Genomic DNA, 24,286 nt, shown 5'->3' with positions numbered 1-24,286 from the left:
CAAAAGCTTATATTCTTCAAATAATGCGTGAGAGGGATCTTACGTAATATTACCAGCCAGAGACAACATTCTTTTAGTATACGCAGTTTCGAAATTTGAATTTGATTTTCAGACTGGACTTCAAATAGCATAAAGGACTCGAGCAGTCCGTGTATGTCGGTGGAGTAATGGTGCCCCCTTCTGCCCATAGTGGTAGTACAAAGCCTCAGCAACAATAAACGATTCTACATTTAATGGCCGCACTTATTTTCCACAGTGACACAACAAAAGAAAGGAGACAGTATGTAAAACTGTGCAAAATCAGGCTTTATTCTTTTTTTTTTTCCTGCATCATCACCTTTCATCATCATCGTCATAATCACCATCATTGTTGTCAACATCATCTTCAAAAACATCACTTACCGGAGACAGAGAATAGATTCTCAAAGAGACCCGCAGCTCAAACCTCTTGGCAAAATCAGGCATCAGCTTTGATCACAGCCCCCCACGACACAATGAGTAAGCTGTACATGTCCATGTCTTTCTGGGCAATACATTTCAGTGAGGTCTCCAATGTCCTTATTTACAATTTGCTCTCTTTCAGTGCCTCAGAGTCCATTCAACAGTAAGAAGTTTTAGTTTCAGGAGACACTGAAAGCCAGTCTCAGTACAGACATGGTTAAGATGTTGGATATTATAGTCTCGCTGACTCCATAAATACTTTTTTTTCACCACTTTTCGTTGTCTACTGCAGGTCCAAGGACAGTCTGTTTCTCCAGTTTAGGCAAACGTTGAATAAGTGCAATGTCTAGTATAATGTCAAGAAAATACAAACCCACACGTACATACATACATACAGTACATGACTAACTGATAAACTTTGATTAGCTATACAAGGTTGCCGTTCTCCAGGGTGAAACCGTAGAGTTAATGCAGATCTATAACATCCAGTGTCCCTCAGGTTGGGGCTGGGAGGATGTGAGCTCACCTGGACTGGATGCTGTCAGTAGATAGTTTTGGAAAATTGTCCATGATTTTCTGTACAGTAGATTTTTGTAAGTTGTGAATCTGATGGGAAGTGTAGTTTGTTCACAAAGAGATTATCCACCACTTGGAGAAAAAGTGATGGCTACTTGAACAAAAAGATGGCGCGCGACAGATTGTGGTCTTTTTTTTTTTTTTTTTGAACATACAACATAGGCAACAGATATAACATGTCCACAGATTAAATCCATTGTTTGTTTGTTTTTTAACATTGTATGACCCTTGTTGAGCCTGCTATGTCACTTCTATCCAGTCAGTTTTTCTTTTCTTTTTTAATTCCTGTTTGACGTTTGGAGGTTGACGAGTTTTGAAGGTGCATAATCAATCAGGACTGTCTCAATTCTGTTATGAAAAAAATACATTTGATAATATTATCAAAAACAAAGTGCCTAAAGTGTTTGTAAGTTTCGTTCAAGCCACACCTCGCTTATTGGATTCTGGGAGCGAACAAGGACAAAATGACAGAGTGCTGCTTGCCCCTCAGATAACCATGTCACAGACCTTAATTCATGTCATTAGTCAAAGAATATTAAATAAATGGATCGGAGATAATGCCTTTGCAAACACAATAAGAGAACAAACTTCTATGTGCATGTAAATCCATCACTTATTTGCCACAAAGGGATCTAATTATGGTTCGGAATGATTCTTTTCCTTTTTTTTCTTACTAGATATTCACAAAGAGAAATGATAAATAGAGATAATTAGTTCAAAGGATCAGTAAAAGTGCAGCAAGAGAGGAGAAAGCCCACTGTGTGTATGTGTGGAGAGCCATGCCAGTGACTACTTCCTTTTTTTTTTTTCTTCATCGGTGTGTTACAGTTCTGCTGTAAATGACATAAAACTGAAAAAAGCTGACAGACTTTAACCAGGTTTAACCTAACTGAAGCTTAAATGAGCATGTGGAACAAAGAAGGGAAAAGGAAAACAAGAGGACCACAACAAAACAACTTCAAAAATAATGTGCTCAAGAGCTCCTCTGGCCTTCGGTATCAGGCCTGAGGTCAGCCCGCCCAAACATTCGCTGTCTGCCTGCCTGCGTGCCTCCGCTAGAGAGATGTCTGGAGAACCGCCATTAGCTGGAGTAGATCTGGGTCCCAATCACACGCATGATTTCCTTTTGCACCTTAGGCTCCTGGGTGTTGATGTTGGCATCTCCTACTTGGCCGTCTTCATACCTGCACATAGACATTGATGAAATTTGGTTTCTTTTTTAAACTTTTCATCAATTGCTGTTGAGAAGAACACTGTGTGGGATTTAGTGACAGCTAGCAGTGTAGATCGCAGATTGCTGAACCAGCTGAAAGTTCTTCCATGATCCACGCATAAACTCCTGTTTGAGATTCCTTCAGTGTTTCAGTGTGGTTTTTAGGGAGAGATGAATTATGAGCAGAAGTCTCTCCCTCTCCAAAAAAAAAAACAGACCCTGTGATTGAAACCAGTAAAAAGCAATTGCACGTTACAAATCAGGATTTCTTCTACACTGCGAACCCAGCGCCTGTTAAATTGTGTCACCTTTTTTTTCTGATAACTTAAGATCCAGACATTCAGGAGGTTTTTACCAGGAACCAGATTATTTGCAGAGGTCTCTTCCTCATCCAAACAAATATACCACTTGATTTAAACAGGTAAAAACACTGAATAAAGCAGTTTCATGTTAAAAAATCAGTGTTTTTGCAACGCTGCTCACCACTGAGGGATTTCTTGCTATGGTGTCCGACACAAAAGCACAAATGGCTCTATTTAGAGCCAGTGTTTATTTTGTCTATTCTGTACACTACTATGTAGATTAGTGAATATACACTTAAGAAAACATACTAATTATATTATATTCCATTTCTGACAACAGTTCACTGTAAATCTTACACACAGGATCTTTGAGTTTTACACTCCCGTCATCCTCATCCCCTTCATTTTAATATTACTTGGTGGTAAGGGGCATAGTTTAAATATAAACAGCTACAGTTTACTCTTATCTCACAAACAAGCCATAATACAAAGATACAATGACAAGAGATAGCCTTTTTACACAAAAAAAATGAGCCTCTTTGAGTTGCTCTTGTCTAGCAAGCAAGTGAATTAAAGTGAGTTGAGACAGGGCATTGTTTGGTCTGACACAACACATCTTCTTGTTTTTATTCTAATCGTGTCATCATTTCTTCGAGCTGAAAAACACAACCATACGCTGAGCACTAGTTCAGAATTGAATTATATTTAGCTGTTATTTAAATTTGATTGCAGGCCATCTCAAATCTAATTTCTAACTCAGAAGACAGCAGTGGACATGATAATAGACTTTGCCATCTGGTGAATGCCTGTTTCCAAAGCTTGGACTCAGAGCTGTAACATCAGCAGCCAGTGTGGACGGCCGCCATGTGTTATTTGCTGAGCTCCAAACAGTTTAAAACATTGTACTGAAAGGCTATGACCTGAGAGGAACCCAGTATAGTGGAGCAGTAACATCACTCAGCCATCAGCACAATTTATTCACTGCTAATTTAAAATGGTGATGAGTAATGAGGAACGGCTGCAGCATATACCATAATTCTTCATTAAATCATCTTCATCATCTGCAACTATAAAATAAGCAACCTGAATGATAAAGTATTTTAAGTTTGATGATTATTATTATTTTTTTCTAATTTGCTGTCTGTTCTCTACACCAGCTTCTTGAAAATGATGCATTTATTCTGTAGAAATGATGGAGGAGTTAAAGGTGCTGTGAATACTTACACAAAAAAGAAGCGAGTACAGACGTGGTCGGATACTGGACACACCCAGATGTTCCCATGTTTCTGCAGATCCTTCGATGTGATAACTGTTGAGAAAGAGAGAAGTATGCTTCACCATGACATTAGAAATGGTAGTTTGTATTTAGTTTGTTTTGTTATTCTATCATTATTATTGTTGGTTGTACTGTAGTCGCAGTGTTGCTGTAGTTTGTGGTATTATACAAAACTACATGATGATGTCACAAGTTTGTGGTTACTTCTTTTTGAGAAAGAGTAGCTTATGTTCACGAATATTGATTGAACTTTCCTCGACCATGGAATTGTTAATTTAGGGTGGTGTTCTGCTTTAAGATCTTTGTTTTCTTTAGTTAGGATGCTGACAACTATCACATTATGATAATTGCTATGGCTTTTTTTAAAACTGCACATGAATACACTTAGTCACACTAACCAGTTTTATTGCAGTGTTAAAGATTTGACTTTATAACATTCTCCTAATGTTTGGCTTTTCTTTTGTAAAAGGAGACTGTTGTTTTCATTAAAAACAGTGTATTCGAATCATTCCTATAATAATTTGTTGATATTTTTATTTATATCGTTTTTATTTCAATATATATTTGTTGAGCGACAGATACACACCAAAATATGTTCAGCAAATAGACCAATGACACATATTAACCATTATCTCATCCTTAACACTTATGATACCTTCTACTTGTTATTACCTTCACACAGAGCGATGCAGTTTAGATTTCGACTCTGAAGAAACCTTGATTGAATTGGACGGCTCTATTGAAAAAAAACAAGACAACAGTTAAGTCCCACCATGCTGCTACAGTAAACACCATGATCTAACCAGAAGGCTGTTCTGTCACTAAGAATTACAAACACTGAAACAGAGTTTTATAGTTTAACAGAGACATTTGAAATCAGAATAAAAAATATTCTAAAATATGCACTGTGTTTTGTGCAACAGCCCTCATTTGGCAATCGGTGTTGATTTCTCTAAAGGCTTCCAATCATTCTCCACGTCTCTCACTTCTTTATTTGCATATCCTCTTTGTGTATAATGGGAAACTGGATTCATAGTGTCCAGCCGTCTTTTAAAATACTGTATGTGGTATCTCTTTATATGTGAGAGTGTAATATGTCCACATCGCTCACCTGTGGTATGGTGTTCATGCGGTTGTATCGCTGCACCAGTTCATCTTTGGTGGGCATGCGGTGCTGTCCTTTCCCCATTCCTGCAAGAAGCAGCACACAGAGAGCAAAAAACCCTGAGTCACAACGACCTTACCTCCAGTCACTCAAGCTGTGAAAGACCTTCCGCTAATGGTCTTGAGCTCCTTGTACAGAGACAAATTATTACCCACAGTGCTAACCTTCATACGAAGGTTGTTCCAAAATCCTACTGAATATTTCTACATTTAGAAATTAAACTGTCACATGGATTGCAGCTTTCAATATCAATATCATATTTTAAAGTTTTTATTACGAAACAATGTGCTTTAGATTACACTTTTAACTTCTGATAATTTCTACCTTCTACTTAAGTATGTTTTTATTGGTTTTAATCAAGCAAGGTCAGTCTTTAGCTTAGAATAATTGGTACCGGGTACTGCTTGGAAGCTTGTTAAGGGCCCCTTTGAGAACCTGCTGACCTCTTGTCCCCATAACCAGCACCGAAACCATAGTAGAACCTCAAAACCAACCTGTCAAATTGTGTTCCGTTGTAAATTCACTAAGGAAAGTACGATAAGGACTTCAATTTAAGTTTAAAAACTGTTTAAACATAAAATTATGTACTTTAACAATATGATTAATAGACTAATAGACTGTGTCTTGCGATGGCTCCTTGCCTCACTGCGCCCCAAAAAGGCGTGTGGATCTATTGCAGTCCTTTGTAGATGATGTGGAATACTTTGATTGGTTTAAATGGATTACATAAGTTTGTGCATTTGGGTAGAATCAAATGACTGTAATCAATAATCTAGACTTCCTAAAACAGTTACATCTGTTGGAATGGATCTAAATCTGAACAGGCTAAATGTCTCTTCAACCACACCCCACGAAAAGAAAATATCATAAGCCACCAAAGTACAAAGTAACACACACAGATCCACTAACAGCTCCATTTTACACAGCCACAACATCATGTATGGTATGGTAGATGGCACACAAGCTCAGAGAAAAACGCCCAAGGCTCAGCACCCAAAACGGACACACAACACAGAGCGGCACAACACGACAGCATGGAAAGCTCCCACGAGTGAAAATGAAGTGTTCCAGGATGATAATCAGGCCATGTTACAAACACACGCAGTCAACGTGGTGGAATAAAAGGGGAGGGGGAGGGGCCAGAGGGGGCTGAGTGGCAAGGACGGAGCTGTTCCTACCTGAGTATCCAAAAGATATGCTGGAGATGGGGCTCAGATAGATGCCCTTTCCATACGCTGCCCCATGCAGCTTGGGTTTGAAAAGAGCAGGAAGGAAGGAAGGGTCACTGAGCAGTTGCACAGGACAGCCTCACTTACACACACGTCAGTGTACTCAAGCATACAGCACAATACATACCAGTCCTTATTTAGTTAAAACACAGGACACCATGTCAGTGTTTTATATGTTTCTATGACAGTTTACCTGACAAACCTCACAAACCAAGCATACTTCCCATACAATCCAAAGACAGTGGATTGCAAAGAGTGAAGAAAGAGAAGATTCAGTGATCTGAAGTGACTTCCAAAATCCACAGTCGCATCTTTAACCTGCCAACATATTTTCTCCTTACAACATAATGTAGTCCAGTTAAGATCATGTGACGCTCTTGAATTATATGAGTGAAATCTGTGAATAAAACGCTCAGATATTCAAGCAATGCTGAAATGAGACCATGTCTTATGAAGGTAGAGATGGATTAGTATGAGGATGACGGATAATGACGATGAGCCTCCACACACAAGAATGTCCAGGATGAGGAACACGGAAGGACCAAAGGTGTACAATGGTGTCCATAAGCCACATCGAAACCAGAGGAGAAATGAGAGGAAGAACAAAGAGCAACTTGATAGTTTGGGAGTGAAATGTGGGGAAGATGGAGTTCAGGACGTAGCACATCTGGAAGAAATCAAAAGGAACAATAGACAAGAGGTTTTGTGTGATGGCTGAAGCTGGAGGCAGACTCAGTCATCCTCCTCCTCCTGTGAAACACAATGACAGAGGAAGGGGGGGTGTCAATGCTCAAGGTGAAACGGAGAGGAGAAAGAGGAGGCAGACGAGCACCAAGGCAAGATCAAAGATGGAAAGTTCAAAAAGTTGGAGAACAAAGACGCGTAAATGAAACACATCAGCATGATAGAGCAATCACGGATGACATGAACGATTCAAAGATCCTTGAGATTTCACATTTAATTTTTTTTTTCATCTATTTTCAGGACATGCAGCTGTATCTGTGAGCAGTCATTAGCCACCATAGTGTGCAAACGAGACAATCCTGCGCCCTCTAGTGCTCGCTTCTTCTTTTCTTGTTTTATTATTTATTTATCTTTAACACACCTGGGTCACAAAGAGCAACGGCAGCTGGGGCATAATGATATAAGGATGCAGGTGGATGCTTCTGCCTTGGAACCATTTTTATGGCCCCATTTCAGCCAGTTGTACCCATCTAGTATAAACTAGGTTTAACCCTTTGAAACCTTGATCGACAGCAGATTTCTTGTGCTGCGTTCAGATGCCTTTTACAAGATGTTTAACCCCTCGAAACCTGAGCAAATTTGTTTGATTTCTTTAGAAAAAAAATATGGGTAAAAGGCGCAGTGAGCAACTTGTCAAGGAATGTCTGACAAATGGCAAGAAATTAGTAAAAGATGACAAGAAAATGACCTGAAATTTATTTACTTATTTTTTTTAACTTATATATCCTAAATATTAAAATAAAAAAGAGATAAAAATGGTTTTGTTTTCTCAATTTTTAAGCAGCTTATTTAAGGGTCATTTGTTTTCACTTTTCTTGCTTTGTGCTTATTTTTAAGCTAATTTTCTTGTAACTTTTTAATATTTTCTTGCTAATTGTTGGGCCTTGTCTTGTTAATTTGCTCTTTGCCTTCTTCCCATGTTTTTTTTTGAGAAATCAAACAAATTTGCTCAGGTTTCAAAAGGTTAAATAAACTCTTTAAATAACTGAAGCTGCTATTTGACCCTAGTCTGAATGGATAATGAGTGGTGCCAGTTACTGACCTTTTTATTGGAAGCCCTTCTTTTTCACCCACAGGAAGTCTATACTCACTACCATGGAGCTTGTCCTTTGCATCCTCCAGCTTCAGACCTAGCCTACTCAGTGCTCTAGGTGGTTAACCCTAACAGGGCACGCAGGCAGCCTCCTGACATCACAGCCGACACCACAGCCCCTCCCTTTGTCTCGCAACAGGAAGAGACATGCTGTCTGCTGCTGTCGGCGGCAGAAAGATGGCGGCCGACATTGGCCAGGAAAAAAACTGCCCTGTGTGCCCCGCTCGCTAAAATGCCAATTGCAAAAGCTGACGAAAGGGAAGCTGGCATCCATTAACTGCAAAAATGAATCAGCCGGACAGCGAGCCTGCTCTGTCAGAGAGCAGGTTTACTGTCCGAGAGGAGATGCATCGTAAATTTCCAGCCAACTGCCAGGGTTACGTACCTGCAGTTTGGTATAAGAAGCATTGACTAGTCCATTTCTCAGAACAGAGTGCCAGTTCTCTATATGGGAACCACTAGAGCAAGTGTAGAGAGAGGGAGACATGAGAAAGAAGAGATAAAACAAAGTGCTGTGTGAATGTAAACAGCGTGGATCTTAGAGTGCAGCGGGCCAGATCCACGCTGTTCAAACTAATACTGAGGCGCTTTTTCTCTGACCTTCGATTCACTGAAAGGCAATCAGCAAATGGACTTTTACTTCTATTTTATATTATTAACTGTGCTTAAAAATGACTTGAATTACTACTGTAAAATTTTTTTATCATTTTAGAAGTGTTTGGTAAAGCCTGATATTAGAATTTCATGAAGAGAGAAGATTCAAGTCGGCCAATCATAAATGAGCCGCTATAGTCATCTATTTATACTTTTTGTGCATGGACATTTTGGGACATTCTGTTACATCATCATAGAGTGCCAAATTTATCATTTAAACAATCTCACACAAAAAAAAGTATGAAAGGATGAAGATCAAAGATGACAACCCATCACTGCTGTCTTTTAGCACAAGATGGGTTATCTAATCTCCCGGCGCAGGTATCTGGACTGTCTTAAAATAAAATTCAGCAGTCACAGCAGTGTCACAAGTGCTGTTATTTTTACACTTTTGAAGCAGTATGTTCTTGTTTCCCAAAGTCTACAGAAAAGTTTTTATTTTTCACATATCAGCTGTTTTTGGATTCCCTTGTAAATCTCACAGATTGTCACTGAACTGGCTCTTAACATGTATTTATATTTTCTATGTTTCTATTTATATCAATATAAATTGATGGCAGCCAAGCTGACATACAAAATTTGGCATTTCCTGCTGAAAATGATTAAATTTGTAGCGTAAAGAAAGACTGCTAGGACTGCTCGTGTGTTAGCTGTACCCGCCGAGTGCCCAGATGGGCCGTGTGTATCTAAAATATTCAGCAAAGCCCCATCTGCTACAGTACAAATCTCGATCTCACAGATATTGCTGGCTCCATGTGCTGGCTTAGCAAGGTGGTTTCTGTGTCCAAGAGAATGGCCACTGCTCTGTGCTGTTGTTTGTTATGGTTCCATAAAAATCTGCTAGAGTGGCTTCTCCATCCGCAACATAATGACCAGGTGTTACACTGAGACGTGTTCATGTTTGACAGAGTGTACTGCTGTTATGCTAAATTATGCATGCATTTTAGTGACTATGCTTGATTTGAGATCTATTATTTACAGTCTGCGATTTCTCACATTATATTTGCCCAACAGCCGCAAGCTTAACAATATAATAACTGCAAATTATTCTCTGATATTTTATGACAGCCTAAATGATTTTAAGTCTGCAACTGTAGCTTTACGAGCTTTAAGCTCCAAAGTAGTCCTTCGAAGGAAACATAGAGCTTCGATTGCATGAATGCTGTGTCAGCTAATGAGAGGAACAAAGTGGACTCACTGGAAGGCAAAGGTGCTGCCATAAAGCTTCTTGGCAGTGCGGAAACGAGCCTCCTTGGCCGGGGGGCTGCTGAGCAGTAGGAACTGGTGGGAGGTGTGCATGAATTTCAGTTGCTATCAAAATGAGATCATAAAGGACAAGTGAGAGGAGGAGACAGATAGACAGAGTGAGTATTAACCATTAAGTGTGATAATGTTGCAGTAGTAGGGCACTAATTTGATATAGGACACTTGAGGGGATGTCATTCTGGTTTCCTACCCTACTCAGAGGCAGCTTGACGATATGAGACCTGTTACTGGAAATAATCCTGCAAAAAGACAGAGAGAAGATAATTTTAAAAAAAAAATCTGTACCAACCATTGTGCTACTACTTTGCTTGAAACACAATGGTTTTTTTTTATTTATATAGTGCATAAGTTATTTTAAGTTGTCAAAGCAGGAAAAAAAGCACAGGTGTTAGTAATAACATTAACAATGACTCCGCTCTATTCAAGCATCCTAGTATGCCAAGATAGTGTGACAGTGAGCCAACATGATACAAAAGCAGAACCATGAGACCAGCCAAATGGAATTCAGCCATCATTTAAGGGTAGCTTTGGTATTTTCAGCCTGGATCCTATTTTCCCATGCTTTTGTGTCTAAGGGACTCATGGGAATAACAATTTTTTAAACTGGTCCAATATTGAGTGACAGGGCTGCAGCTGACAGGGCAAAAAAGACTGCAGTGTAACCAATCGGGCATGTGCGCACCATCAATTTACGTCCACTAAAAGTGCCTGTTTTTGCCACTGGCATGCCCAGATTGGTATGAAAAAGCGTCTGATAACATAATGGAAAGATTTCCAAAAGACAGAACTTTTTGTCAAAAAGTAATATTCTTTTTGTTTAACCACAAAAAGCCCCGAAATTGCAATTGCCAAACCCACCAGATTTCATCAATAAACAGTCATTTAAGCATGCATAGAACCTGCATATTTTCACACCAAACTGATTAACAGGTTGAAAATTTTTGAAGCAACTCTTTAAGTTTATTATTTATAGCTTTGCTTGTCCTGCTTTGAAATGTCAAAATGTCCTCCATAAATAAGGCCTATGTGGCATAAGCCCACAAGCATTACTGCGGTGTCCATGATCAAGTTAGGTATGCTCTCTACATATCAGTCATGCCGTTTATTATTTTCTGAAAAGAAGTAAAATCCTGTCAACAAGCATAGCAGTGTAAATCTATTTTTTCAACAGATCCTCTTGACTCACCACTGTAGCAGAGGATGGGCCAAAGGGTCAAGTTTGTCCATCTGTTTCTTGATCTCTAGATATGAGCCCTAGAAAAAAAAAAAATACACAAGCATGTGTTGTTTTCAGGTTGTTGTTTTTTTTTCACTTTTTTTTTTGTCTAAATCCAAATGATAAAATACTTGGATCTAGATAAATTTCAGTCATGGGGTGGATACAGAATGGATTATCTTACTTTAAACAAAAAAAAAATTCTGGATCATATCTTAAACATTATCCAGCTGCAATCTGGATCCACTGTGGCCCTTCCCTTCTTTCCCCACCATCTCCTCCTTGTACCTGGGTCATTTCCCGAATAGACATGACGCTGTCCAATGCTTTCTGCAGTCTTTCATAATTCTTCTTCTGTGTTCATCGGTTGAGCCAAACATCCATTGTATGCAATGAGAGAGGGAACAACATACAGACATCTAAAATCACTAGTAAAGGTGAAAGTTAGTCCAAATATGATCAATTTTGAATTCTTCTCTTTCATCTCATGAAAAAGACAATAGTCATGGCACAATACTTCAAAGATGCTACTAATAACATTATCTTAAGCATTACTGTTATATAATGTCATGCTTTTAGTTTGTGAATAATTTTGTTCAGTCAGTAGCAGTAGTTTTTAACTGAACAGGAGTTGTGTTGTCACGAATTGATGTAATCTTGGACTGAAATGTGTGCACTAATTTAGTTAGTGATCACATTTCTAGTATTGAGGATACTGACCTTTGGGTTGAAGGCCAGAGTTTTGGGGTCATTGGGGTCAACGACTGATGGATAGGGCTCAAAGATGATGCTCTTACGGGGTGACTCGAGGGCAGCTCGACACATAGCCACAAGTAGATCCACCACCTGTAGAGAGGGATTTTACATTTACATTTTATGACTTTACTGTATGTGATGATGTCATCGACTCATTTTGAGTCTTTTATTGACTCTTTCTTTTTTTAGCCTGCCTCACTTCCGAAAACATATAAGCAGAGAATAACTAGAAATGAATGCCATCACATCTGACTCTCGAATCAAATGTGTCACTGTTTGACAACATTTTGCATTCTTACGTATATGTTAGGCTGTAATGTTTTAATTTAAGGTGCAAGGGAATTTAGGGTGAATAAGGCTGATTTATTGCAGGAAAAACTATGCAAACTAGAAAAGTGCACTCAGTAGATTGCAGATCAGCTAGAGTACCAGTTGGCTGCATTTCGGCCTCGTGGTGACGTGATCGCGGCAAATCTCGTCAGCTCCCTATTCTTCCAGAGATTTTTTTAATCTCATATCGTGCCTAAGTTTAGTGGATCATAACACATCAGATATGGAATTAATCTGCAGATGCTTAGGTTCAAAATGACACCAACTTTCTTTGGCTGTCAGCTTTTAAGCCACAACAAAGGCTAACATGTGGTCTGCAACAAACTAGGTAAGGCGTGTTGTTTTTAGATTATTATTTGGAAATGCCTTTTGCTCAATACTTTTGCTACGTAATTTGGTTGATGACTTGTGGCCCCTACCGGCTGGTTAAGGGGAGTAAGAAGTCAACAATCAATGAAGGTATAAAATAGTCATGAAACAGCTTTTTCAACAACTGTGAATCCCCACAACCACAAGAGGTCCTTGAACATATAGCCATAGATGCACACACAAAATTTTAGGTTAATTGGGCCAGTAGTTTGTGAAATTAGCTGTGGACAGACAGATACACACACAAGTGGCTTCAGCCTGACAGAGATAATGATCTGAATTATATCATATGGTGTCTGTTGTGTTGTTGTCACCTCTGCTCCAGTGGCCACTTCCTCTGCAGCTCCGGACATCACACCAAGAGTGTAGAAAGAGAACACACACAGCTCCCTGGTGCACACAGCCGGCTATACAAACACACACACACAGACAAAAAGAGACGGAAACACACTCATTTGAATTTATACTACATTATCTACACACACATACTGACACAAACTCTTGTTCTCACTCTTAATCTTGCTCCCTCACCACTACACTGATGAAAAATCCATTAACAGGATCTTATTACTAATAGAGAGAGAAAACATCATGTACATGCTATTCATAACGGGTTTTTTTTGAGTAATACAGAATGGTTTCTAAATCTGTACTCTGTGTTACTCTTTCTCATCTCCAATACCTTCAGCATGGATCCATTCTGAAAGACGTGCTGTTCGTCACACACCACACAGTACTCGTTGAGCGTGGGGATCCTCTGCTCTGAGTACTTCATTATCTGTGTGGAGAAAAGCACAGTGGTGTCCCCAGTTATCACTCCCACCTCCTGTACTGCCATATGAAGGCATAAAAGCTAATCTGCCAGCAGAATTTTCACACAACTTCAATGCTGCACTGCAGTTACGACTGGCTTATGAGGTCCTAGCACAACAATGCACTGTGGGCAATGCCCTTTGTCACTGTCAGCTAACAGCAGACACTCATATCTCCTTTAGGCCTAACCTGCACTAAGAAGCCATACTCCAAGGTGGGGATGTTCTTGCAGTGGCCGCCCGCCTGGGATGAGAAAAACAATTCAATCAGCTGCCTCGTGGTAATCTGCGCAGGGGCCCTGGCCGCCGGGACAGCCACAGTCTGATGAGTCAAGTGAAGACAAAGCATTATGGGAAACGGCGTAGCAGCCATGTTACGGTAAGGGTAAGGAAAGGCTCAGGTGGGAACAGTGCAGGTGGCGGGTGACTGAGAAGAGGGTCAGAGTGGATCACAGTGGATTAAAACAAAAATATTCATCGGTTAATATTTTGTAGAATTGATTTGTGTGAATTTGACATGTGAGTGAGAAAATAAGTTGGAGGACAATTTTGTTAATGCCAATGTTAAAATTTAAACTGTAAGGTTTTTAATTCCAAATCTGACAGATGCACGTGTGCTGATTTGTCCATATTTGCACTGACCTGGCTGTTTGGTGGATAGCTGAAGAGCTCCCCTTTGGGGTTCTTCATGGTACACGAGATAGAGCGATTCATCAGGCGCGTCACTCTCAGCTCAGGGACACTCAGCTTCCCTTTTAAAACTGTGTCTTGGATCAGAGGAAAACTTGGAGACCTAGAAAAAAAAGAGAGACACAATTTATGCCTATTACTTCAAACATTTTTCTATGGTGAGATGCTGTAGTCCATGTCTTTGTAAAAAAAATTACACAGTAAAGGTTTTAGCTTGAAAGGCCAAATCAGATATTTTGCTTATTATTACTTTGAGTAAAACCTCAATTATCAATAATATCCTTTGCAACATTTCCCCAGCTACAACCTTCTATGATAACATTGCAAAGTCTTTTTTTAAGATTAATTTTTGGGGTTTTCCCTTTATTTGACAGGACTGATGATAACGTGAGAGGAGGAGAGAGAGGGGGGGATGGAGTCGAACCCATGGCCGCTGCAGCAAGGACAAAGCCTCTTGTACATGGAGTGCCTGCACTACCAGGTGAGCTACTGGGAACCCAGCATTGCAATGTCTTAACATGGTTAGTACCTGGGTAATTTTATAGTGACAGAAATACACACTCACACTACAGTAAAGTACTAGCTCTGACAACTCATATCTGTTTGGGCAGTAGCTCCACGTCACTAACTGTTAATACACAAGAACCAGTGCTCACTTCTACCATCACTCTCAGTGTATCATCCATGTACACACTTGACATGAATCTCCTGTCAGGTTGTGATGATGTCAAGACAGCCAAGTAGTTAGTGAGGCTGACCTCCGTCGAGTGTGCCGAGATTCAATCCCAGAGCACCCATAACTGTCAAAGCATGGCAGAGTAAGACAGAGGCCGAGAAGAGTTCTTCCCCCCTTGGGAAATTGGTTGAGATTGTCAAATTCCGAGTTTAAGTCAGTCTGCAACATGTGTTGTCAGAGATTCCTTTTCCCTGCCTGTCTTCTTTGCCACAGTTCATCTTTCGCAGACAAAACTTTGCAGTATTTCCTTCACTATCTTCACTATCTTCCAACAATCTTCAGTCTTGGGAAAAGAGCTCACTTGTATGTGAGTAAATGTTTTCATATAAGCACTTTTCTATATCAAACATCTCCAAGTGATTTACAGAAGAACAAAGAAGAAAGACAAAGGATAGACATAAAATAGCAACATAATTTAAAAGTAATAAATACAATAACGTAAATCAAATAAAACTGCAGATATCATTCCCTACGAGACAGGATATTTCCTGCACAAGGCATTTGTGACAAAGTACAGATTAAATACTATTCTAATTCGTAGAAGTAATCGTTCATCAGCATTATTGAGCTATCTCTAAATGATAATTCAAGGTGCAGTGTTCTTTAGTGTAAAATCACCTGAAAATATGAATTGTTTTGTTTTTGGTACCTTAGAATGAGCCCTTTATATCTACACAAGGAGCGGGTCCTCATCCTTGGAGTCCGCCATGTTGCTCACCATGTCTCTACAGTAGCCCAGAATGGGCAAACCAAACACTGGTTCTAGAAAGGGCTGTCCACGTTTAAGACATGGACATTTAAAAACTTTTAAATATCTACCTACCATGGAACGCTGCAAGAACATTCTGCAGATGTTATGCCAAAAACAAAAACAGCATTTTTAGACATAAGCAACCAAAACAAGCAACACAATCATAGTATAACAATTGAGCTCCATTGCTGGAAACTACAGCCGAGCTGATTTTTCACTGAAATGAAAATATACTTGCATTATCATTGGCCAATGTTTGTTATTGTGAAAATTGTAACTTATTTGAGTGTCAACGAAAAGCCTAAAATGTGCTTATGTTGTATATGAAACATGGGTTAGTTGTGTAGATGTCTTAAAAGAGATACACAGTGAGAAAGAGACCTACTTGGGTATGGGGGAGAAGATGCTGAGCCCGGCACGGAACTTCTTGATGGTTCCTCCGGCTTTGAACCAGCTGTGCCTCTTCTCCTGCTGGGCCTTGAGGAACTCATTACTGAGGTGCTTCCACTGCTGTGAGGTGAACGTGCTCAGGATCCTGTCGTGTTACAAACAAGGAAATTGAAGTAGGAAAATATGTGAGCGAACCTGGCAGACAGCAGAGGACTCAAAAAAATCAGCTTCTTTTTGATGTTGTTGTGCAGTATTATCTTGTCTGGGTTGAACAGTCAACCAGAGGTTGAAAAAATAATGATTTGTATTTCTGATGTAGCACATTTAGTTACGCAACATGTCACTTTTAATAGGAAACGGAGGCGAAATAATGAAATCCACTCCGTACAATTCACTATAAAACATCAGAGGTGCTCAGTACAATAGATGACGTGACTTACTTTTTGAGCTGCAGGCCGAGGCTGAAGCCTTCTTTATTGGAGGGCTGGAACACTTCTACTGACGGCTCTGAGTAAAGATGACTAACATTATTACACAGTGCAAAAATACACTCACGCACTCTTTGTTGCACTCTCCCTCTTGTATAGCACATATTGTACTCACCTCCCACGCTCAGTGAGTGGCACAAATACCTAAAGTCCCTCCCAGAAAACCAACATCCACACTGACATCTTTACTCACCAGGTCCATCGAGGTACTGAGAAAGAGAAAAGCGCAGTCTCAGAATAATGGGCTCTGTTCTGATAACTTTCCAAGCTGTCGCAACCTCCTCCTGAGTCAGACACACACACACATACACACATACACACAAATATACAGAGTTAGCATCCTAATTAGGGCCATTTCTCATTACATGAATAAATTATGAGCACACGATGCATTATAAATGATGTGTTACTTTGCAAAATGTCAACGTTGGAATAGTAATGGGCAGAGAAGGAGGAGGCGTGTGCAGAGAGAGAGGAATGCTGACTCACATCTAAGAAACTGATGTTAATATGAAGATCGATGTCCACGTCATCAATGGTTCCGTACTCCCTGTTCGGAGACACAACAACAGATACAGTTCATTTATCACCAGTAATGGGATGCATTACACTCCAAGCCTTTCAACTCATTATCGCTTGAGGGAGAAAATAGGGGTTATTTTTTCCTATTTTGGAAACAGTCAGTGCCTAGTTAAAATGTATACAAGAATATCTTTGAACTGTGCCTGTGCAGTGCAGGGCAAATTAAGTAGCGCAAACAGACTGAATCATACCACCACTTGGATTTTTTGGCTGTTTCGACATTTTTCACAATAGGTCTCAAACAGCTGTGTGTGACGGTGAGTGTGTGCTGTACCTAACAGAGACAGCACTGTCTGTGTAGATATCTTTTACTGCCTCAATATCTGCATCCAGTTGAGGGTGGCGGTACAGGTCAGCAGCGCAGCTCCCCTGTAACAAACAATATATTAACAGTGGACACAACTATAGCACAGGACATGCTACAGTGGTTCCCAACCTTTTTTTTTTTTTGTCTAGTGAACCCCCAGAGCCCTCTCAGATTAATTCAAGTACCCTTTAATGACACCACCCATCACGTTTCAAAATACATGTTTAACACTCGTTTTCACGGACAAAACATTTTGTTCATCGTCACTTCAAATGTGTTAAATTAGCCATTAAAGCAAGAATTAAATTAGTTAAATTAGAACCGGAGAAAATAAAACATGAACAGCTAAACAGGACAGAAGGCTTTGAGGAGTAAGGCCAGCATCATGCAAAATAGGACATGTAAAAAGCAGGCAGTCAGCACAGGCAGTTAAAACATGATAATATAAAATCACATTAAAACATAGAGGACAAGTAACACCAGAAGAGTGCAAAATGATAAACTGATTTTTTTTTGGCAAAAGATATGGATGCATGGTTGATATACACAAACATTCATTAAACATTATTGTAACAACATCCACTTTACATCATAAACTGTTTTGAATAACATTCAGTTTAAGACAATCTTAAACTTTATATTTTGAAGCTGCTAAGATTTGTTTCTATGCTATGATATTTTCACGTTTAATATATTTAAACAAGCTAATGTACATCATAGCTCTGTAATATACTTCCTAGATCTGGTTTCCTTAAGTGGGAAAATCGTATTAAATTTCACAATGCTGATTTAATATTCAGAATTTGGAAGAGATTAGCCCCTTCCTTATTTACCACATTCATCTTCCAGAAAAATGTTGACAGGTAACCAAGAGGAAAACATCCTTCGGCTGGACAACTATTACTATTTTGGAACATCTTACCATTAAATATATGCAGCATAGCATGTCTCACTGTTCCTTTGCATATAATCTTAAAGGGACAGTTCACACTAGAATAAAACAAACAGATTTTTCATCTATTTATCAATCTAGATATATTTTAAACTGGATGTTCTTCAGGGCAATTTTGTTACATGAAACTGCATATTGTATTACTAAAGTTTATCCATTGCTCTTAGCTATTTATGACGATTTATCTGTAGCTTTCATCTATCTTTTCGTAACTCTCTGCTTTTTTCTGTGTTAGGTTTTCAGCCTGTCATTTAATACATTCTGTAGTTACCTCAGCAGATTTGTTATCCTCCATAAATAGCATTATCAAGTATTAATAATAATAGTCGACCCAAGTTTGTCATCCGTGTTCCTGGTGTCTAGACTTGAAGTCAGACTCTCATCTCCTCGGCTCTGAGTGTGTGGAACAGATCCTACACTTTCATCCTTATCTTCACTACGCTGCTTTCATGTTCTCTGCCTTGCATAAAAATGAGTTTTAAGTCCCAGACTGGATTTACATTTCAATCACAGGACTTGAAAGATAACAGCAAAAAAGGATGACTAACAGATTAAGATCTTCTATGGAAGTGAAGCATTGAATTTTATGAGATGAGATAATAAAATAAAAAGGCGGCCACGGAAATGAATTTGACAGTGTTACTCGGGACTGATACTTTAGGTCGCACAGGGTGATGGTACTAAACCTGTATTGTACTTTTGCGGAAAAAGTCATATCTGCTTTTGTCAGTTTGCAAAAAAAATCACGAAACACAGACCAGAACCCTGTAAAAAATTGACACATGCCTTAAATTGTAACGAACCTCCTGCTTCAGATGAATGTAAATGTTTGCCCTGCTAGCAGGAAGGCATTAAAATGGAAATGTCAGTCAGCTGGCCCATCTGTTCTGCACCAGAGCAAAATATCTCAACTCAAGCAATTCACCACATTGCCATGACATTTGGTCTGAATATTCATATTCCCCAAAAGAATGATTCTGAATGATTTTGGTGACCCCTGATTCATTGTCTGGTGCGAGCATTAGGTCAAATATTTCGCTTGACTGACTGACATAGGTCTATGACAATATCTCGAAAACAAGTTGCTGGTTTTCTGTTAAATATGCAGTGGTTATTTATGGTCAAATGGTTCAATTATTAGGGAAAGGAGAAAAAAATCAATACAGCATAGTATCACAATTACATAATAAATAGAAATGACACTTTTGGTAGCCCACTAGAATAATTAAATCATTTGCTTTTTCAGTCCACTTGATACAGTTTGCTGCAATAAAAATGACTGGAATGAGATGAATAGACTGAAAACTTTGTCTCATTAGATAAACAACTGTTGACAAAGTTCTCCTTTGGGGACATAATTTGCAGTTTAGAAAAAAGTAAATAAATTACAGTATATCACAATATACTATATATATATATTTATATAGTATATTGTATATTGTGGTGAGGCCCACCCTTATTAATTATTATCTGCTTTTTTTGCATAAATACCAAAGCAGTAGCAGTCGTAACTCAGCAAAACACATCCTATAAGAAGATTTTTTATATTTCTTTGTTGACTGAAATAAATAAAAGAAAAACACATTTTTAAATAATTTTAGGTCGCAGTAACGTCAAATGACAAAGACAAAAGCATAATTACTAAAAAAAGAAATGTCCATATCCTGACAAACATGAGATTAAACACATAGCTTTACTGTAAGAGGAGTAATACAGTAGCCTGTGCTGTACCTGAATGCCATACAGGAACTGTTCTGACTCGTTCTCCCCGTCCGACTCCTCGTCTGTCCAACACTGGCCTTTGATGTCCTGTGGGCCCACACATTGTGAAAAGGCCATTATAGTGGAGTGGAAAGAAAATGCAGCCTCTCTCTATCATCCTTTCATCTCACATCCTTTCTCACATCTCCCTATTTAGCCTCGCGTTCAAAACACCAGGCTTCAAAACACTGCTTTATATAGCATCTCAAAGAGAGAAAGGAAGAGGCGTGATTTATTTCCAAAAGAGAGGATACTCTCTGACAACCTTCACAAGAATACGCAACTGACAGTCAGAAAGGATGAGATAATAAAAATGTTTTTTTTGTTTTTTTTTTTTTTTTTAAGAAAAATAGCCATGTCTTTTGTCATTTCCTGCAGAGTTTGGAGGCCTGGAGGTCCTGTTGCACAAAGCTACAGTATTGAAGTTATTTTATGTAATTAGATTAAGCTAATACAATATTTCAACATCACTGGAGAGTCTGCACTTCTGTGAGCAGCCACAGCAATGTAATTATAGCAAATTTACCACTTTCTAAATCTTAAACACGCCAGGAATGGATGACACAGCTGAATCGTGTGCAGTAATAACACCAATAGAATCCTTGCTGTCTTACCATTGGGTCTGCTGTTCATAGGGCTCACTCAGACAGGTTTAGGCCTTTGAATACTGCCAACCATTGCAGCCTATTTCCAGGTGCAGGGGAACGAGAACAGAAAACCGAAGAGCTCTGGCCGACTGCCTCTCTTTCCCGCACCCTTCAGGACCGCAAAACCTTGGAGAAACAGAAATTAAAATTCAACAAAGGGAAGAAAACATGAAACACAGAGGCCATCTCCAGTGATGCCATGCTTTGTAAACGGTGCCCTCCTCCTCTTTTCTTTAAACGGTCCACACTTCACCTTGCCATGTATCCTAGCAACAGCCATCTCTGCCTCCTTTCAGAGTGGCATTAATCACCGTGGAGAGAATGTGTGGGAGATATGTGCTGTATGTTCAGTAACCAGGATGTATCCATCTCTTTGTTTTGTTGTGATTTTTTTCCAGGAACTTGCTCTATTAATACCAAAAGACCGAAGGCTGGCGCACCTTTATAGACACGAAGCAAATGATGTCAGTGCATTGTCAGACTGATGTTGTTGATTTGCCTGGCAAATAAATAGAAAAAAATCACTGAAGCGCCACATAATTTCCTGTGTTAGGGTACATTGTAGGCACACTGTGTTAAATATTTGCAATATTAAAGGCTGTTTTTTTGTGGGGGGTTTTTTTAACAGATTTTAAATAAAAATAATAGTAGTTGGCTATGAATGATTTTTTAGGGTCATGGTGAGAAAAATGGTTTTGAATTTTATACAATTCACAGATAAATAAGGGAAAAATCAGAAGATAAGCTGGAGGGGTAAACAACATTGCTGGTTTAACAGAGGCAGCTACACTGCATTTCATGGCGGCCCATTACATTTTGTGTCAGACATGTAAACAATGAGCATGGGTCCTTTCAAAAACACTTAAAACTCGCATTTTTCATTCACACGGCAGCACCAAATTAAAAACGACTATTTACACAGTCTGGTGCATTTCTAACCTAAAATAATTAGAATTAGAATTCCTATCAGCACTGAATCCTGAGATGTGTGCAAACAAAGACTGGATGGCAATGTAGCTTGGCACTACAGGGCAGACTGCCTTTACAAAACCATCAACATGAAGGCATCTATGCAATTTATAGGTCAATATAATTAAATGAACACCAATTATTAATTTCCTTTTTTTTTTGCTGGACTAGCACAGTACACTAAGCTAATCTCTACCTTAGACTGGGCCATTATCTTCATGTCGAGACAAAATAATCATGATATTGTGCTTTTTCTCATCCTGATTGTGGATGTGTGTCCTTTTTTGTGTTACGTATTCTTGCCTAAATCCATTGCAGACATCAACTGCATCCTATCAAGCAAGGCTCCCCCGTCATTACCATCCTCCACTTCAGCTTCTCTCCTCATCTCTACGTCTGCTTCCCTGCGATGTCCTCAACCCTGCTAGCATCTACACCCCTCCACCGCCCCCACTCCTCGCCATCCCCATAGCCTCCTCTGTCGTCTCACATACCAATAGAGCCTCCAACACAACACACACACACACACACACACACACTCACACACACACGTACACATACACATCCACCACCGCCGTCCCCATTCCGCTTTCTGATATTTAACACAAACACAGATGCAGTCAGGCGGATTTTCCCCTCCCCCCCACACTCAGCACTCCCCCCACCCCATCCATCCACACTTACCTCCACAGAGGATGGAGACTCGGCTGCCGTCCTTGCCTCAGCTGCTCCCCCTCTTAAAGGGCACACCTGCCTCTCTCTCCTCGATGGCTGTTTTCCACTGAAATGATAGATGACAATAAGCCCATTAAAATCGGAAATTCAAGAAACCAGAGCCACAATCCCCCAATTCTTCAGCGTCTGTCCCTCTGTGCGCGTGGTGTGTGTCTGCAAGCAATCCAGCTGGTGTGTGTGAGAGTCTGTGTGTTTATCTATTGCAGATCTCTGCTGCTACTGCTGTCTTATATTTTTGCCTGACAACACTGAGGGGTCTGAGCATGCTCAGTGACTGTGAGACCAGGCAAGCCAGTCATGTGACCTGCAGCTGACTGCACTGCTGCTGAGAAGTAAGAGGAAAAATGGAGGAAAAATGGCTCTGCTTGTGTAGATGCGTCTGCCTGTCTGTGTTTGTGTAGTGTGTGTGATTGCACAAGTCAGTGTCTATTGCTGTGCATTCACGGTTTGGATGCAGCTTCTGGTTGATCTTCAAGAGCTTGTATGTCTTGTTTAAATGTATTAAAATAAAAAAAAAAGAAAAAGAAAGGAAGCATAAATTTGCATTTGTGCATTACACTGTAGCTACACTGCATGCTGTGTTGATGCACAAATCCATATGCTTAAATGATATAATATTCCAAATATATTACAAAAGTATCAGTGACATTTCAGAAACATATTCAAAAATGAGTGGAACATTATAAAAATATCTTCTGTACCTTTAATACACAGTGTCATTGTGTGCATGTGTAAGACAATAAGCAGTAGTCTTCTAAGCTAATCAGTCTTTACCCTCATTATCTCAAGCTATCTATTTAAGAACTGACCTGAAGAGTGAACAGGTGTCAGGCCAACTGTCTGAACAGTGTGTGGCTCAAAAGGAAATTGAGATCTCCTCTGATAATTATTTGGCACACAATAAAGCAAAATTAAAGGGCGCTGACATTGATGGCACAATATAAATATGGGGAAACAGTTTGGCATAGTTGCTTTGTCAGCCACGGTTATACTGTCTGGTAAAAGTTTACTTCAACTCTAGAACAATCCCCCATCTTCTACCTATAGCGCAACTCTCCTTTACTGTACAGTAATATCAGTACATATCATTTCTAATGACAGGTGAAAATACAGATTGCAACTTAAATGCATCAGTCTGCTTTTCAGCAGGACAATTTATTTTGTTCATTTTCAGCCCAGTCTGATTGCTAAAACAGACACAGGAATTTGAAAACACCTCTTATTTAGTAAATACCCCTCTTATTTAGTGAAAGAAATGTCCTGTTAAGTTTCATAAGAATATAAATAAGCTGTTGTTTTATAATTTGATCAGATGAGAGCACACTTTACCACAGCTACTTTAATGTTAATAAACTTCACAACTATAAAACCAGTAAAACAAAGAGTCATTTAACAGTATTTTGTACAATGCGTCTGCACTATATTTACAAATAGTTGTGTCTCATTTAAGATTTGAGCTTTTCTAACATTTCCCATTACTACGGAAGGAGATGAAAATTCTTTTTGATATTGATCATCACAAATGTGTTTTAGCAGTGTCTCTTGTGTCATTTTTTAAAAATCATATTATGATTAATATAATCACTGTAACTATGCTATTTCAGGTTGGCTATGTGTGCCTTAATGGCATTGTGTTTATTTCACTGTTTCTGTTTGATTTTCTCATTTTATTCATATTCAGTTATTTATAGGCAGCAGTTGCTGTACATTTGCAGTAATAATACACACTGAGGCATTAGGATGTACTTTCTGCTCATCTCTGAGATTTATCTGAGCATATTCCCACAGTGTCTTACTGTACCTCGTGGCCCAGGGGTTAGCAGCCATTAATACTGA

At 39.3% G+C, this 24,286-nt stretch overlaps 1 protein-coding gene across 4 annotated transcripts; it reads right to left on the bottom strand.

The window, feature by feature from the left end:
- Positions 1-330: 330 nt before the first annotated feature.
- On the bottom strand, positions 331-22,755 carry LOC121966102 (protein mono-ADP-ribosyltransferase PARP6). Of its 4 annotated transcripts, none has more exons than XM_042516310.1 (23): positions 22,400-22,755; positions 20,714-20,872; positions 20,070-20,147; positions 17,354-17,448; positions 16,987-17,047; positions 16,691-16,781; positions 16,450-16,516; positions 16,005-16,154; positions 14,085-14,235; positions 13,633-13,764; positions 13,313-13,408; positions 12,945-13,037; positions 11,896-12,021; positions 11,464-11,529; positions 11,146-11,213; positions 10,150-10,198; positions 9,892-10,004; positions 8,425-8,497; positions 6,152-6,221; positions 4,920-4,999; positions 4,481-4,544; positions 3,757-3,841; positions 331-2,201 (listed from the first exon to the last, which is right to left on the bottom strand). In XM_042516310.1, the coding sequence occupies exons 2-23, from the start codon at positions 20,714-20,716 to the stop codon at positions 2,099-2,101; spliced, it is 1,914 nt and encodes a 637-aa protein (XP_042372244.1). In that variant the 5' UTR covers positions 20,717-20,872; positions 22,400-22,755; the 3' UTR covers positions 331-2,098. The 4 variants fall into 4 exon arrangements, with proteins under 4 accessions (XP_042372244.1, XP_042372311.1, XP_042372377.1 ...); XM_042516377.1 differs by having other exon boundaries at positions 11,464-11,526; XM_042516443.1 differs by having other exon boundaries at positions 13,633-13,686.
- Positions 22,756-24,286: the final 1,531 nt, after the last annotated feature.

This window comes from Plectropomus leopardus, chromosome 1 (assembly GCF_008729295.1).
Source record: "Plectropomus leopardus isolate mb chromosome 1, YSFRI_Pleo_2.0, whole genome shotgun sequence".
NCBI lineage: Eukaryota > Metazoa > Chordata > Actinopteri > Perciformes > Serranidae > Plectropomus > Plectropomus leopardus.
The sequence above is the reverse complement of the archived record's forward strand: the minus strand, read 5'-3'. Positions and strand labels throughout refer to the sequence as shown.

Bases quoted from the DNA above. Each gene is read 5' to 3' on its own strand.
- LOC121966102 (XM_042516239.1), bottom strand. From the start codon at position 20,177: ATGGCCTTTTCACAATGTGTGGGCCCACAGGACATCAAAGGCCAGTGT. The intron at 16,782-16,986 runs GTGAGTCAGCAT...TGTCTGACTCAG, and splicing joins TTAACATCAGTTTCTTAGAT to GAGGAGGTTGCGACAGCTTG. The intron at 2,202-3,756 runs GTAAGTATTCAC...GTCTATGTGCAG, and splicing joins TGTACTCGCTTCTTTTTTGT to GTATGAAGACGGCCAAGTAG.